Here is a 15,116-nt window from a genome sequence, read left to right on the forward strand (position 1 = left end):
GTCTCCACCCCGGCCCGACCTTCCCACATTCCATTGCTCTTAGACCCCATCTGTCAGTTTGCTTCCTGGCTGCCCCTTATGGGCCTCTTACCTGGCTCCTACTAACTTTCCTTGGGTTGGGGCAGCAGTCCCAGAGAGGCCCATGATGGGAACGCCACCCACCTTAAAGGATGTCTTTGCATAAAGTGTTTATTTTCAACCTGTGTGGCCTACTTTGGTTATGATCCCATACTCAGCACTGCCATCCTGCCCCCTGGGAATCAACACTCCAACCGCTGGGATTTATGGATCCGTCTGAAGATGAAAGGACCTCATGAATTGTACTCAGGGAAGTAGCCAACTGCCAGGAGACCTAAGGAATCTGGAGGTTGGATTGAAGAAGGCCATGGCTGGGGTCTTAGGGATTGTGTGGGCCATGAGGGCGTGTGTCTTCATTTCTGAAGCCCGTGACTTCAGATGAGTATAAGATTGTCCCTCTGGAGGATAAAGGCCAGAGCCTGCCTGAGATCATGTCCCGGGGGTGGGGGGAATAACCCCAGGGAAGTAGGGCAGAACTTGCACTTCATCAGGAGGGAGGAGACATCCGGGACCTGGAGCTCAGGAAACCCTTGATTTGACATCCAGTGATGGGCCAGATGATCTGAACTTTGAGGTGGTCACATCTTGACAACATACATTGAGGTGTGACTCCAGCATTGGCCGTTAATAATTTGGGATCTCCCAAAATGTGTTCTAGGGACACATATGTTCAGGAAACCATACAGTCTCTCCTCCTACAGGTACACGGTGATTAACAGCATTAAAACAAAAACACTTGTCTTTTATGGAAAAGTTCAAACTCGCACAAAAATAGAATAGTATAAAGCACCCCGTACACCCTTCACCCAGCTTCACTTATGAACACATGGTCAATCTTCTAATGGCATGGTAAAGACCATGAGAAGTCCTGTCATAGAGAAACCTGTTCAGCGTAGTGTTTCTCAGACTTATTTGACCGCAATATCCTTTTTCACCTACACTCAAAAAATTTTAAGTTGTTTTTGTGTATTGGGCATGGACAACATGCCCAGCCTTGTTGATGCAGAAAGTAAGGGGCCCAGCCAGAGGGCGCAGAACGAGGGGCTACCATCTGAGTCCCCCCGTCCCCCAGAGCTCACAGCCTGCAGGAGCCAGAGAGAAGCAAGGAGGAATGGCCCCGGGCAGGGACAGGCATGGCCATGAATGGCAAGAATGAAACTACCTGCTGGAACGCAAAAGAGAAAGAGACGCCCAGGGGAACTGGTGTAAGTACAGCTCGGGGTGGGTGGTTAGTCATCTAGCATCAGTGGGTGGATGCGCCAGTTGAGCTTCCCGGAAGCTAGGGAGTGTGTGAGCAATGGGTCGGGGGAGGTATTAGTAGGCAAGAGCTGGGGCTTGACTGAGGGCCATTCTCACTGACCAGCTGCAAAGGCCACTGAGGGCACTGCTTCCTCTCTCTCCCTGCCCCGTGTGGGGTTGGGTGAGTGCAGGGAGCTGGGACATGCTGAGATCTGCCAGGAGAGCGTGTCCCCACCCACCTCAGGAGCAGGTCCTACCAGCCCAGCCAAGCCCAGAGCAGGCAGCGGAAGCCACAGGGAGCACAGGTATGGGGCTGGTACCGCGGGGTTGAACTTTGCAGGGGGCACAAGTCCCTCCTTTAGAATGGGGTTCATGGGTGGGGATGGAGATGAGAGTGCGCCATGGGACCTTGGAGAACCTTACTGAATAGAGTAAAAAGCTAAAAGGGGAGCAAGCCAGGGGAGGCAGCCACCACACTTGGCACATCCAGGAGTGCCCCTCTGAAGCCCGAGGCCCTCACACTGGAGCATCTTGGGGAGATGTGTCTTCTCCTTCCCCCGCCCCCGAAGCCACCACGGTTATGCTGAACCCTGGGCTTCCCACAGCCACTGAGGAGGGCTCTCTGGGGGTGGTGTCTAGCCCTTTCCCACTCTCAGATAAAACTTAACTCCGGGACCCCCTCCCCCTCCCCCTTCCCCCCAGGCCAAACCCTCTGCTAGATGACAATGAACTAATTGATTAAACTCCACTAATGGGTTTACTGGCACAGATGTGTTCTTGCAGTTATCCTTCCCAGCTAACCAAGTTGTATCTTAATGGGGTCTTTGAGAAACACCGCTTAAACCCAGTGTGTCCATCTTCTATATGAGAGGATTAGACGAGACGGTCTCTAATGTCCCTATAACTCTGATAGGATGTGGCTCATGAGTGGCATGAAGGGGATGGAATTTCAGATATTGAGGACAGGTGGGGGAACTATCTGGGGGTCGGCAAGGCCTTAGGATAACTTTGGATCACACTACTAAGGGCAGCTGCCTACCTCTTACCTATATTTAGGGGAGCCCACATGACAAGAAGGGGAACTGCCACCAGGTTGTATCTCCGGCTCCTTTTAGGGTGAGGAAGTTGTAGCCCCAGGGGGAGATGGAGGCAAGGATTGAGGGGAAAATAGGAACTTGCCCATACCCGTAAGCCTCACCTCCTGGCCTCTCAAGAGACACTAGAGCCCAGCTCCATCTGTCTCTGCCTGATGTTGTTGGCCCTCCCCCAGCCTGCTGCCCCGGAGTATACCCCAGCAGCAGACACCTTGTGTGCAGGGGTGGGGGGACACCGGAAGGAAGCAGCAGAAAGGGGGAGGGCGAAGCCAGAGGCATGCAAGAAGTGCAGCACAAGTTCAGAGCAAGGTCAAAGATCAGAAGGCTCCGGCTTTCTCTGTGGGGGCAAGACCCATCCAGGCCCCAAAGCAAGGGCAAGATGTGCACGGACGACTCAGGGCACAGGGCTGTGGCAGCGGGCTGATCCGGTCCGAGCGACTTCTCTGGATGGTGACTTTATTTCCTGTTTTTCCAGCTCCTGAAAGGGTGGAGGGAGATGTGCAGGTGGTGAGGTGACATCCACACACAGGGGAAACCAATTCCTGAGCTGTAGGCCACCTTTGCTTTCTGCTTTTGCCCAGAAAAAAACGGGAGAGATGAGGTCAGAATACCCAGGGGGAGAAGACATGGCAAAGGATGATACTGGATGATGCAGGAAGAGACAGGCTGAGGTGGGGCCCAGTGGGGAGAGGCTGGAGCAGGAATTTTGGCTGGAGAAGCAGAGCAGGCCTGGAACAGGAAGAGGGACCGTGGAGATAGGGCACAACAGCCGCGGGGGGCCTGTGTGTCCCCCCACTCCCCCGGGGAAGGAAGAGGCCGTCCACTCACGGTGGTGACATTGTACTATCTCTGCGCTATAGACCCCTCAGGCGAGCGGGGTTCATCTGTGTCCTCAGAGCGGCTCTAGGAGCTGTTCACAAAGCCTTCACACTTCGGTAAGCTTCTGCTGGAGACTCCTGCCTAGTTTGGATCTGTCTGGGGTCTGAACATACGTGTATTAAGACGTATAATTTAGGGGCGCCTGGGTGGCTCATTCGGTTAAGCGTCTGCCTTCGGCTCAGGTCATGATCCTGGGGTTCTGGGATCGAGCCCCAAGTGGGGCTCCCTGCTCAGCGGGAAGCCTGCTTCTCCCTCCCCCTCGCCCTGCCCCGCCCGGCTCGTGCATGCGCATGCTCTCTCTCTCTCAAATAAATAAAATCTTTTTAAAAAGGGGTATAATTTAGAATTAAGCCTGTCTGTGGGCAAAAGGGCCATCCTCCCAATGCTGCCCGCACACAGCAGCTGAAGTGAACTTAGCTAACAGGGCGGTTAGAACGCACAGGGGTGGGACGTACTGGCTGGCTGTGATTTCCAGCTGTGGCCTCCGGAATCTAAAATGAGGTTTGGGGCTGTTCTAGAACAGATCTTCTGGGGCAAGGGGAATGAGATCTGAGAGTCCTTCTTTTCAAACTTCTAGAGGATGTGAATGACTAAAGAGAGGAGACAGAGCAAGGCATTTGGCGGGTGTGCAGGAGGGTGGGGGGGTGCACATGGAGAGTGTGGTAGACAGGAGGAAGCTGGACAGAGTTATTTCTCTCCCCTCCCTGCCCCCATCATTGTCCCAAATCACCTATTCCTTTCTCTTCAACCCTCTCTGCAAGGCTGGTCAGCCTCCAGAAGTGTGGATGGGCACAGGCAGGTTGTGTGGAGGAGCGAGAGGGATGACCGTGACCTAGCCTCCTGCCCATTTTTACTCAATTCTCACTTCCTGCCTGGCAGAAAATAGCTCTGCCCTTCTGGCTTATCTCAGCAGAGAGCAGTGCCCAGCCCAGCTCAGAGGGCAATGGGACAGGCCGGAGAGGCCCTGAGGCCGTCAGGAATCTAGGCCTCGGACTTGCCAGTAGGAAGCTGAAAGAGCCCCGGGGGAGGAGAAAGGCAGCTGTCCAGACTCCGGTGCGTGAGTGGTGTGGAGGGCGGGTGGTGTGCACTGGGCCGTCCCCAGGGTGCTTCCCTGGCCCCTCAGTGTCTTGGCGCTGGGATCTGTTCGTGCACCTCTGCGTGGGGATGTGCTCCTGAGGCTGCCTGATGCTCTGTCCGGGTAAGAAGATTGTCCCTAAGGCCAGGGCTGTGTCTGCTCTTCCTTCTGTGGCCTGGTTGTCCACGCCTTGGTGCATGCTCCCACTTGTGTGTTATCGGGTGTGTGTATATAGTGATTGTGTGCTAGCAGGGATCTTGCGCGCACGTCTCTTAGCGTACCTACACCTTTGTGTGTCTTTGCACATGCCTATGCGTGTAGTGCTATGCTCATTACCACATCTGTGCGCGTGGAGCTTATTAAGATGATGTGGGCCTCCCAGTCCCTCCTCCTCTCTGGTGACACGAAACCTCGGTGTTCGTTCTTTTCTGGGACAGCTGCTGTGTCTTCGCTTCCTCCACCTCCTCTACAACCTGACCTCTTTCTCAAGGCAGGATTGGGGTGAGATCCCGGGCTGCCCCTCCCCCCCCCAGCTAGAGCCCTCCTTCCATTTCCTGTTTACCTCCTTTTTGGCAGTTTTCCCCATCTTTGCCATCTGGCCTGGCACTGTGCCCACGCAGCTCCATGACAGGAGCCCCAGGGAAGCAGGCAGATGGGGTGGGGACCAGGGCAGGGGCCTGGCAGCCCTCAACGCCCAGCTTGGGCCATTGTGTGTGTATCCGTCAGAAAGGGATGACTTTTTGACAGAAAGGACTTCTCCACTGTGGAATCCAGTAACAAAAGCATCACCATCTGCTTTACCAAAGGCTTCCTCACTTTACCTTTAAGTAGCAGCTCACCTAATACGTTTCGGTGTCTTTAACATTGTAACTTGGTTGACAGAAATACTTGGGATTCTTGGAAAATAATTATTCATTCACTCATTCATTGCCTCCCATGTGCCTCCTAGTTGTAAGAAGCTATTGATTCTCCAGGTAATGGTTGAGAATGACAAAGTGTGACTGTAATTATAGTGTAAACTGTTTCTGAGATTGTAATGCAAGCTGTTTCCAAACAGGCCTTTTAGGGGGCATGGTCTTCTACTAAGTGAGTTATACATGTGGACAAGATAGAGCAAGATAAGAAGCAGTTGGGGGACCGATACAAGAGATACTATAGCGAGATTACAGGATGTGTGAACATGGGGTGGGGGGGGACAGATTTCCTTCCAGGCAGTCAGTGAATGTCACATGGGCCTGCTAAGAACGGAGACTGAAGTGTGAGTGAGCTTAGGAATAAAGCAATGGACGACGGGGCCCCACCCCATGACCTTACCATCCAGCCGGGGCTGATGGAAGCAAATAAACACACGTAAAACAACCTGAGAAGTTCAAAGCAGCAAACTACTTAAGTGCTTAAGTAGGTAAGAGGACATCGTAAGGAGGGGCATTCCTGTGTGTGTGTGTGTGTGAAAGCGAGATGAGTCTGTGTTACCAGTGTTGGAAGTTCGAGAAAGGGTGGGCTATTAAAAAGTGTATATTTTAACTGGGCAAATAAGGAAGTAACAGTTTATCTGTGGGCCCAGATTTCTTATGGGCAGCTGTAAGGGACCAGGTGCTCTGGGCAGCGTGCATCCTCATATCCCACCGTCCACTCTTGCTGCAAGCAGCCCTGGGGCAGCTAGGAGCTGGGTTTGAATCCTGAATTTGAATGCTGACAGAGTTCTAGAGCTTTCTGTTTCCTTTCCTGTAAAAATGAGGATAAACCCCTACCTCAAAGGGCTGTTGGAAGGATTAAAGACCACGTGTATAAAATACCCTGGGATGTAGGGGCGCCTGGGTGGCTCAGTCGTCAAGCGTCTGCCTTCGGCTCAGGTTATGATCCCGGGGTCCTGTCATGATCCTGCGGTCCTGCGATCGAGCCCCGCATCAAGCCCCACATCAGGCTCCCTGCTCAGCAGGAAGCCTGCTTCTCCCTCTCCCACTCCCTCTGCTTGTGTTCCTTCTCTCGCTTTGTCTCTCTCTGTCAAATAAATAAATAAAATCTTAAAAAAAAAAAACAACCCTGGGACGTGGTGAATGGTCAGTAAATGATCGCTAGTACTTTTCACTCAACGTTTATGGAGGTAGTGGCTGGGAAGACAAATATGACTCAGTCACAGTCCACAGCCCCTCCCCTCTAGGAGCTCACAGTCTAACGGGAGGGGTAGACTAAGCACAGCTAATTACAATACAGGTGGGACACCTATGGTGAACCATGCACAAAGTGGAAAGACATCTGCCTTGTGGGGAGGGAGGAAGGCAGGCGAGGCTTCACAGAGTCCTAAGAAATGATTGACTTGGCCAGTTGGAGAATGGGAGGCAGGGCATTTCAAGCAGAAGAGCCTGCACCACACGTGCAAGAGCAGAGTCCTGAACACATTAAGGTCTGTGCAGAATTATTATTAGTGTGGTGTGATTGGAGCAAAGAAGCATGGGAGGTGGGGCATGTGTCAGGGAAAGAGTCTGGTCTTACTTGCTTTTCAGCGTGTTTTAGCCCCATTTGGTATGATTTTCGTTGTTGAAATTGGTATTTTTTTTAAAGAATTTATTTATTTATTTGAGAGGGAGAGAGAGAGAGAGCAGAACAAGGGGGAGCGGCAGAGGGAGAAGCAGGCACTCCGCTGAGCAGGGAGCCCGGTGCGGGGCTTGATCCCGAAACTCCGGGATCATGACCTGAGCCGAAGGCAGACACCCAATGACTGAGCCACCCAGGTGCCCCGAAATTGGTATTTTTTTTTTAAAGATTTTATTTATTTATTTTGACAGAGAGAGAGACAGTGAGAGAGGGAACACAAGTGGGGGGGGGCGGTGGGAAAGGGAGAAGCAGGCTTCCCGCGGAGCAGGGAGCCCGATGCAGGGCTCGATCCCAAGACTCCGGGATCATGACCTGAGCCGAAGGCAGATGCTTAACCAACTGAGCCACCCAGGCGCCCCTGAAATTGGTATTTTGCAGAGGAAATGTTTATTTCCTTTAACTCTTCTACTGAACCTCTTACAAGTCTTAAACTGCCGGTAGTCATGGTTGAAGGGAGAACAAATGAACAAAGAAACCCACAAGAAACCTTTACTTAGAGTCAGGTTTACAGCTTGGTTCCATGTAAGAATTTAAGCAGTTCTGGGGCACCTGGTGGGCTGTCGGTGAAGTGTGCAACTCTTGATCTCGGGGTTATGAGTTCAAGCTCCACGTTGGGTGTAGCGATTACTTAAAAATAAAATTGTAAGGGGCACCTGGGTGGCTCATTTGGTTAAGCGTCTGGCTCGTGATTTTGGCTCAGGTCATGATATGGTGGGCCCTGGGATTGAGCCCTGCGGTGAGTCCCACTTCAGGCTCTGCACTCAGTGGGAGTCTGCTGGGGATTCTCTCCCTCTGCCCCACTTCCCCCTCGTGCTGGCACATACATGCTCTCTCTCTCACATAAATAAATCTTTAAAAAAAAATTTTTTTTTTAAGATTTTATTTATTTATTTGACAGAGAGAGAGACAGCGAGAGAGGGAACACAAGCAGGGGGGAGAGGGAGAAGCAGGTTTCCCGCTGAGCAGGGAGCCCGATGCGGGGCTCGATCCCAGGACCCTGAGATCATGACCTGAGCCGAAGGCAGACGCTCAACTGACTGAGCCACCCAGGCGCCCTTTAAAAAAAAATTCCTTTCAAGAGGAATAAAATCCAGGATCTTGGGATAATTGCTCAGGGTCTCTGGACAACTTTACTCCCTCAGATGGCATGTGGACCCCATGTTCATAGCGTTGTTCACAATAGCCAAAAGGTGGAAAAACCCAAGTAACCATGGACAGATGAATAGATAAACAAAACATGTATATAAATACATCATTCAGCTATAAAAAAGATTGCAATTCTGATACATACTAGAACATGGATGGACCTTGACAACTTTATGTTAAGTGAAAGAAGCCAAACACAAAAGGACAGGTATTATTATATGATTCCACTCAATGAGGGATAGGCAAATTCAACTCGCACAACTCAACACCAAAAAAATACCAATAATCTAATTTTAAAAATGGGCGGAGGACCTGAAGAGACATTTCTCCAAAGAAGACATACAGATAGCCAGCAGACAAAGATGCTCAACATCACTCATCATCAGGGAAATGCAAATCAAAACCAGGATGAGAGGGGCGCCCGGTGGCTCAGTGGACTAAGCATCCGACTCTTGATTTCGGCTCAGGTTATGATCTCATATATCATATCTCATATAATCTCAGGTTTGTGGGATAGAGCCTGTGTTGGGACCCACCCTGGGCATGGAGGCTGCTTAAGATTCTCTCTCTCCCTCTCCCTTTGCCCCCTCCCCCCTCTAAAAAAAAAAAAAGACAAGAAATAACAAGTACTGGTGAGAACATGGAGAAAAGGGAACCCTTGTGGACCATTGGTGGGAATGCAAACTGGTGCAGCCACTGTGGAAAATAGTCTGGAGGTTCCTCAAGTAATTAAAAATAGAATTACCCTATGATCCGGTAATTGCACTACTGGGTGTTTACCCAATGAAAATGAAAACACTAATTCAAATAGAATAGGCAAATTTCTGGAGACAGAAAGTAGAATAGAGGTTACCAGGAGCTGGAGGGAATGTGGGGAGAGAATGGGCAGTTAGTGTTTAACGGGTATAGAGTTGTTTGGGAGGATGAAAAAGTTCTGGAAGTAGCAGTGATGGTCACACAACATCGTGAGTGTACTTAATGTCTCACTGAATTGTATACTTAAAGATGGTTAGGGTGTCTGGGTAGCTTAGTCGTTAGGCGTCTGCCTTCTGCTCAGGTCATGATCCCAGGGTCCTGGGATAGAGCCCCGCATCCGGCTCTTTGCTCAGCGGGAAGCCTGCTTCTCCCTCTCCTACTCCCCCTGCTTGTGTTCCCTCTCTCGCTGTGTCTCTGTCAAATAAATAAATAAAAACTTAAAAAAAAAAAGGTTAAAATGGTAAATTTTATGTTGTGTATATTTTACCCACCCCCCAAAGATGGAATTTGGGAGTTAAGATGGAAGAGTAGCTTCTGTGGCATTAGGGCGTTAAGGAGGGTGGGATTCTGAGACCATGTCCTGTCCTCTGGCTCCCCTATCTCCTGGCCATATCCTTTGTCCACGAGCTTTTGCCTGAGCACTGTGGCTGCCGGGGGCTGCTCTCTCCAGTGGCCTTGGCAGTGCCCTTGGTACGTCCTTGCCTCACTGCCACACTCTCTGGACTTAGGGTCCCCTCTGAGCCCTCACTAAAAAACCACCATCTCCCTCCATCGCAGAACCCCAGCTGGGAAGCTCCCTAGGTAGATCCTCCCGGGGAGCACCTGGAAAAGTTCAACCGACAGCACCTTCCCCTGCCTGGCAGGACTATGCTGGTGTGTGATCAGCCCATGAGAGCCCATTATGTTAGTATCCCCATTTTACAGATGAAGAAACTGAGAGAGTGGTCAAACAATCAAGCTGAACCTGGGTTGTTCTGACCACAAACACAGCCCACACAGGAGCGACCACGGATGTGATAAGTGAGGCTCAGATATTGTACTGTACTGGGGAATTTGAACTTTATTCTTTAGATAATGGGGAGCCAGCAGAACTGGGGAGTTCCAGGGGAGGCGCTCCATCAGATTTCTCACCATCTGACATAATACCTATTTATTTGCACTTTATTATCTGTCTCCCTTCAGTGGAATGTAAAGCAGATGGGGGCAAGTCCTTCGTTTTGTTCAGGGCTGTGAACATTCCTGGAACCTTCTAAAGCTCAGTAAACATCTGTAGAAGAAAGGAAGAGATATTATTAGCAGAACCTGTGCACTTGACACATATCTCATTTAATCCAACAACCTCGTGAAATAGGAGACCCCCCCCCAAACCACCACCACCAACCACCACCTTTTTCCCCAGGTAAGGAAGATGAGGTTCAGAGAGATTAAGTCACCTTTCTGAGGACAAAGCTAGGCAAGCTGGCAGAACGAGGATTTGAACCCAGGTAGTCTGACTCCAGAGCCTGGGCCTCTAACACGGGGCGATGTAGTCTTACTGCAGAAAGCCTCTCTGGCCGGATGGAAAGTGGGGAAAAGATCTGAGGCTGAGAAAAGACTCAAAGAGGCCAGCCAGGTTAGCTAGATAAGCCTTTGTGACTTCTACCCCGTCCTCGCATAATCTTGACTTCGGCTTGCCTTCCTATTCCAGGTCTCCACCGCTGATGAAGCGGTGCCCCAAAGCATCCAACCCCTGACAGCCATAGCCCACATTCCCATGCCCTGCCGGCGCGGCGACGACGGTCTCTGCGCAGCCTCCGGGCTCCACCGCGGAGAAGAACACGATGCCCGCACCCTAGCGTGCCCGACGATGCCCCCCGCCTAGCTCCTCCTCACACGGTGGTACGATGCTGAGCGACTCTGCCAACGACTCCAGCTTGGCTCCCCCGTGCCCTGACTACCGGAGCACCCACCGCCTGCACATGGTGGCCTACAGCCTGGTGCTGGCCGCCGGGCTCCCCCTCAACGCGCTGGCCCTCTGGGTGTTCCTGCGCGCGCTGCGCGTGCACTCCGTGGTGAGCGTGTACATGTGCAACCTGGCGGCCAGCGACCTGCTCTTCACCCTCTCGCTGCCCGTGCGCATCTCCTACTACGCCCGGCACTACTGGTCCTTCCCCGACCTCCTGTGCCAGACGGCGGGCGCCATCTTCCAGACGAACATGTACGGCAGCTGCATCTTCCTGACCCTGATCAACGTGGACCGCTACGCGGCCATCGTGCACCCGCTGCGGCTGCGCCACCTGCGGCGGCCCCGCGTGGCGCGGCTGCTGTGCCTGGGCGTGTGGGCGCTCATCGTGGTGTTCGCCGTGCCCACCGTCCTGGTGCACCGGCCCTCGTCCTGCAGCTACAACGGCAGCCAGGTGCACCTGTGCTTCGAGAGCTTCGGCGACAACCTGTGGAAGGGCAAGCTGCTGCCGCTCGTGCTGCTGGCCGAGGCGCTGGGCTTCCTGCTGCCCCTGGCGGCCATGCTCTACTCGTCGGGTCGCGTCTTCTGGACCCTGGCGCGGCCCGACGCCACGCGGAGCCAGCGGCGGCGGAAGACCGTGCGCCTCCTGCTGGCCAACCTCGTCATCTTCCTGCTGTGCTTCGTGCCCTACAACGCCACGCTGGCGGCCTACGGGCTGCTGCGGGGCAACCTGGTGGCGGCCAGCGGCCAGGCCTGCGGCCGGGTGCGCCAGGTGCTCATGGTGATGGTGCTGTTGGCCGGCGCCAACTGCGTGCTGGACCCGCTGGTGTACTACTTCAGCGCCGAGGGTTTCCGCAACACCCTGCGCGGCCTGGGCACTCCGCTCCGCGCCAGGACCTTGGCCACCAACGGGGCTCAGGGGGCGCTTGCCGAACGGCCCATCGAGAGCACCCTCGTCACCAGTCCGGCTACCGCCAGTCAGGAGCTGCTTGGGCCTTCCAACTTCGGGACGCCCTTGACCCAGCGCCCCGAGGACTCGGCCCTCTGAACGCACATCGTGCGGTCGCGTGCCTGTGTGTTCACCCCCACCTCCCCGCCCCGCCCCGCGCCGCTCACACGCGCGCTCACAGGGTGTGTACGTGAGGGAAGTGAATTGGGCACTTGGACTTCTGGGTGGCAACTGCTGCCCATAAATGCATGAGAGAACAAAGTGCGGGGAGCCAGAGGCACAGGGGAGGAAGAGTGCTGGTGGAAATGCCTTCTTTGCTTTGGTGGTGATGGGGAGCATGGGGCAGATCCCTTCCCCAGTCCCGAGGGAGTGATGCAGTAAGCTTCCCCAGTGCAGAGGCAGACAACTGGATGACGTGCCCTTGGTGTGGGCATGAAACACTATGGAGAGCTGGTAGATGGAGCAGAAAATGAGTGTCCTGGATTTAGACCAACCACGGCAGTCTTAGTGCCTCCGGTGCCACCCACTCTCATTTCCACCTGGCCTTGCCCTGCCCAGCATGGAGGCAGGATACAAGAGTTTACTGGATACAGACAGAATCGGTTTCATTCTTGGTTAGTGACTTGTAACAATTTAGACCTGACACGCAGCATGGGGTGGTTGGGGGCAGGATAGAACTGTGAGTTAGAGGGCTGTTTTCTCCCCAGAGTCTGGTCCCTGTAGCCCTTTCTAGGTGTCCTTTCTCCTTCCACCCCACCCCACTTCCGAGACCTCCTCCATTCTAGGTCCTGAATTCTCTCTGCCTCTGGCGCTTCATCTAGAATTAAGGAGAACATTCTTTGTACTAAAGTAGCAGCTCTCAAACTTTGTTCTCAGACCCTTTTACAAACTCTTAAAAATCGAGGATTCCAAAGAGTTTTTGCTTATACTTTATTCTTTTGATACTTAACCATATTAGAAATAAAAACTCGTAAGTCGTAACAAGAGAAACACACAAGCACACCTTCCATTAGCTGTGAGAGCAATAATGTCATCACACTTCAGGAAGCCTCTGGAAAACTCCACCGTATACCTGTGAGTAAGGAGATTGCAAAGGACAAACAACATAGTGGGAGTAGTAGTATTCCGAAAATAACTTTGACCTTGTGGACATCCTCCAAGAGTCAGTATTAGAGTTCCCGTGTAACTTCTTCCCAGGGCATATGTATACATTGTTTTTTATTACTGCGGGGGACAGGGCAACGCTCCACAAATCAATTGCTAATTGTAGTCCCAAAGGCTTGAGGGTGTGCAGGGGCAGGTAGGAGCTGCACACCCAATGCAACATTACTTTGGGCTTCCTGGTGCGGGGGCGGCGGCTCTGAGGTGGGGGTGAACTAGGCACAGTTCACCAAACACGCAGAGGAGGGGTGGGGCTTCTCCTTCCCAGGAAAGGGAGAAGGGGACTGTTGCCACAGCCAGGAAAGAAGTTTCCAGGGAAATAAGAGTGCAATGGAAAGACAGGAACGGGCTGTCTGTTCGTAGCAAGCTGGAGGCAAGGAAATGGAAGACTGGTTAATGGGCCACCTACTGTTTCCTTCTTCCCTCGTTACCGGAGTAGGGCTGGGAGGGGTTGCAGAGTTGGCATCTCGAGACTCTGCGTAAGTGAGGAAGTTGCTGCCATGCGTGTGTCCTGTATGCATTTCTCTCGCTAGGTCTCTCAATGATGTGCGTGCGTGTGTGTGTGTGTGTGAGAGAGAGAGAGAGAGAGAGAGAGAGAGAGACTGTCAGGGTTTCCCCGTGTGTGTCTCTACGTGTTTTAGTTTGGACTAAGCCTTTTGTGTGTCTTCAAGGAACTGCTCCAGATGGTGATTTACAGGGGTAAAATGACCCCTGGTGGCCAAAGCGGAGAACTGACCCAGATTCCTCAGTGATAGCTTTCAAGTAGAGCCTTCCACCATCTGGTGGGAGGATAGAGCCCCAGGCCAGGCCCTCCTGTAGCTCTAGAGGAGGCCTGATGGTTAGCACCTGCTCCATCTTGCTTCATCCTTGGGTTCAAGACCCATGCCCCGGGAGCATAAAACGTGGTGGTAGTCCAAAGTCTCAGAACTTTGCCCTATCCAAACTGAATTGAACACAGTTTTTAAAAATTACTTGAGTATTTTTATATTCTGATATGTGAATGAATTCCAAAGCGATGAAAGCTCACAGAGCAAGTATCTTCTAACATACTATATAATTATTTATTTTTATAATTTTTATAGTTTCCTGTCTGTTTCTCCACCCCTTCCCCCCCAGGTAGAATGTAAGGTCCCTGGGGGCAGGGATTTTTGTTTGCTTGGTTCTCTGATGTATCTCCAGCATCTAGAACAGCTCCTGGCACAAAAGAAGTGCTTAATAAATATTTGTTGAATGATGAATTGTTGAATTTTGGTGTGGAGTAGTTTACTATCTCGTGGGGGACCACAGAACAAGGCAACAATTACCATTCAAGACAGAGGATGCAAGAATGCAGAGTAAGGTGTTGGCAGTTAATTTCGTGGGCAGTGGGAAGCCCCTAAAGGTTCTTGAGTGAGGTTCTGCTCACTCTGACACACAGTGTGGGGTAGGGAAGTGAGGCGGGGCGTCTAAGGGGTAAGGAAGACTGGTCAGGCTGCTGTTAAAATTGTCAAGGAGAGGTGTGACCATGGCCTGTGGAGGTGGATGGAAATGGGCCACCTCCAGTGTGAAATCTCTGGGGTTTAAGCTCTGGGGGCGCATTCAGTACATCCAAAGAGTTTCTATCACGAGATAGAGGCAGGAATAGATTCAGGAGATATGGCAGGCAGAGGGGGAATGAACAGAAGAAGCTGACAAGTAACAGGCTGGGGAAGTTTAAGAACACCTGTAGCCAACCACTGCCATTTTTACAGGATTCTCCAATTACTGAGGGACAGTAGGACAGACCCGAGCTGTGAGGGGATCCAGAGCCTTCACCCCGCGTCCTAGAGTGACCCCATTTGTGGTTTAGGAAAATCCAAATGAGGAAAATGAGAACATCCTAGATGGAGGGAGAAGAGCATTAACAAGTTTTGGAAATACTCCCTATGCCGGGATCTCCACTATTGATTATATTATTTAGTGATTGATTATTATAATAAACCTCTGAGTTAGGGACGATTATTATCCTCATTTTACAGATGAAGCACCCTAGAGAAGCTGCGGTCTGAAGGTCACACAACCAGGAAGAGGTTTCTATTTGGCTCCCGAACTCCTATTCTTTGCAGTACATTCCACCGTATCTCCCCTTCCTGAGGCTTCCCCACCTTCTCCCCCTGGCTCTGTCCCATCCACCCTCCCTGGTTTCCTTTCTCCTCCTCACCCAGGCCACCTCTCCCAGCTACT

The 15,116-nt window shown here is 52.1% G+C and overlaps 1 protein-coding gene across 1 annotated transcript; it reads left to right on the forward strand.

The window, feature by feature from the left end:
- Positions 1–10,745: 10,745 nt before the first annotated feature.
- On the forward strand, positions 10,746–14,153 carry LPAR5 (lysophosphatidic acid receptor 5). Its single transcript, XM_045871114.3, has one exon. The coding sequence runs from the start codon at positions 10,746–10,748 to the stop codon at positions 11,850–11,852; it is 1,107 nt and encodes a 368-aa protein (XP_045727070.1). The 3' UTR covers positions 11,853–14,153.
- The last annotated feature ends 963 nt before the right edge of the window (positions 14,154–15,116 follow it).

Source organism: Mirounga angustirostris, unplaced genomic scaffold (genome assembly GCF_029215605.1).
Source record: "Mirounga angustirostris isolate CCGP_5_RB_7025 unplaced genomic scaffold, mMirAng1.0.hap1 SCAF_5, whole genome shotgun sequence".
Lineage (NCBI taxonomy): Eukaryota > Metazoa > Chordata > Mammalia > Carnivora > Phocidae > Mirounga > Mirounga angustirostris.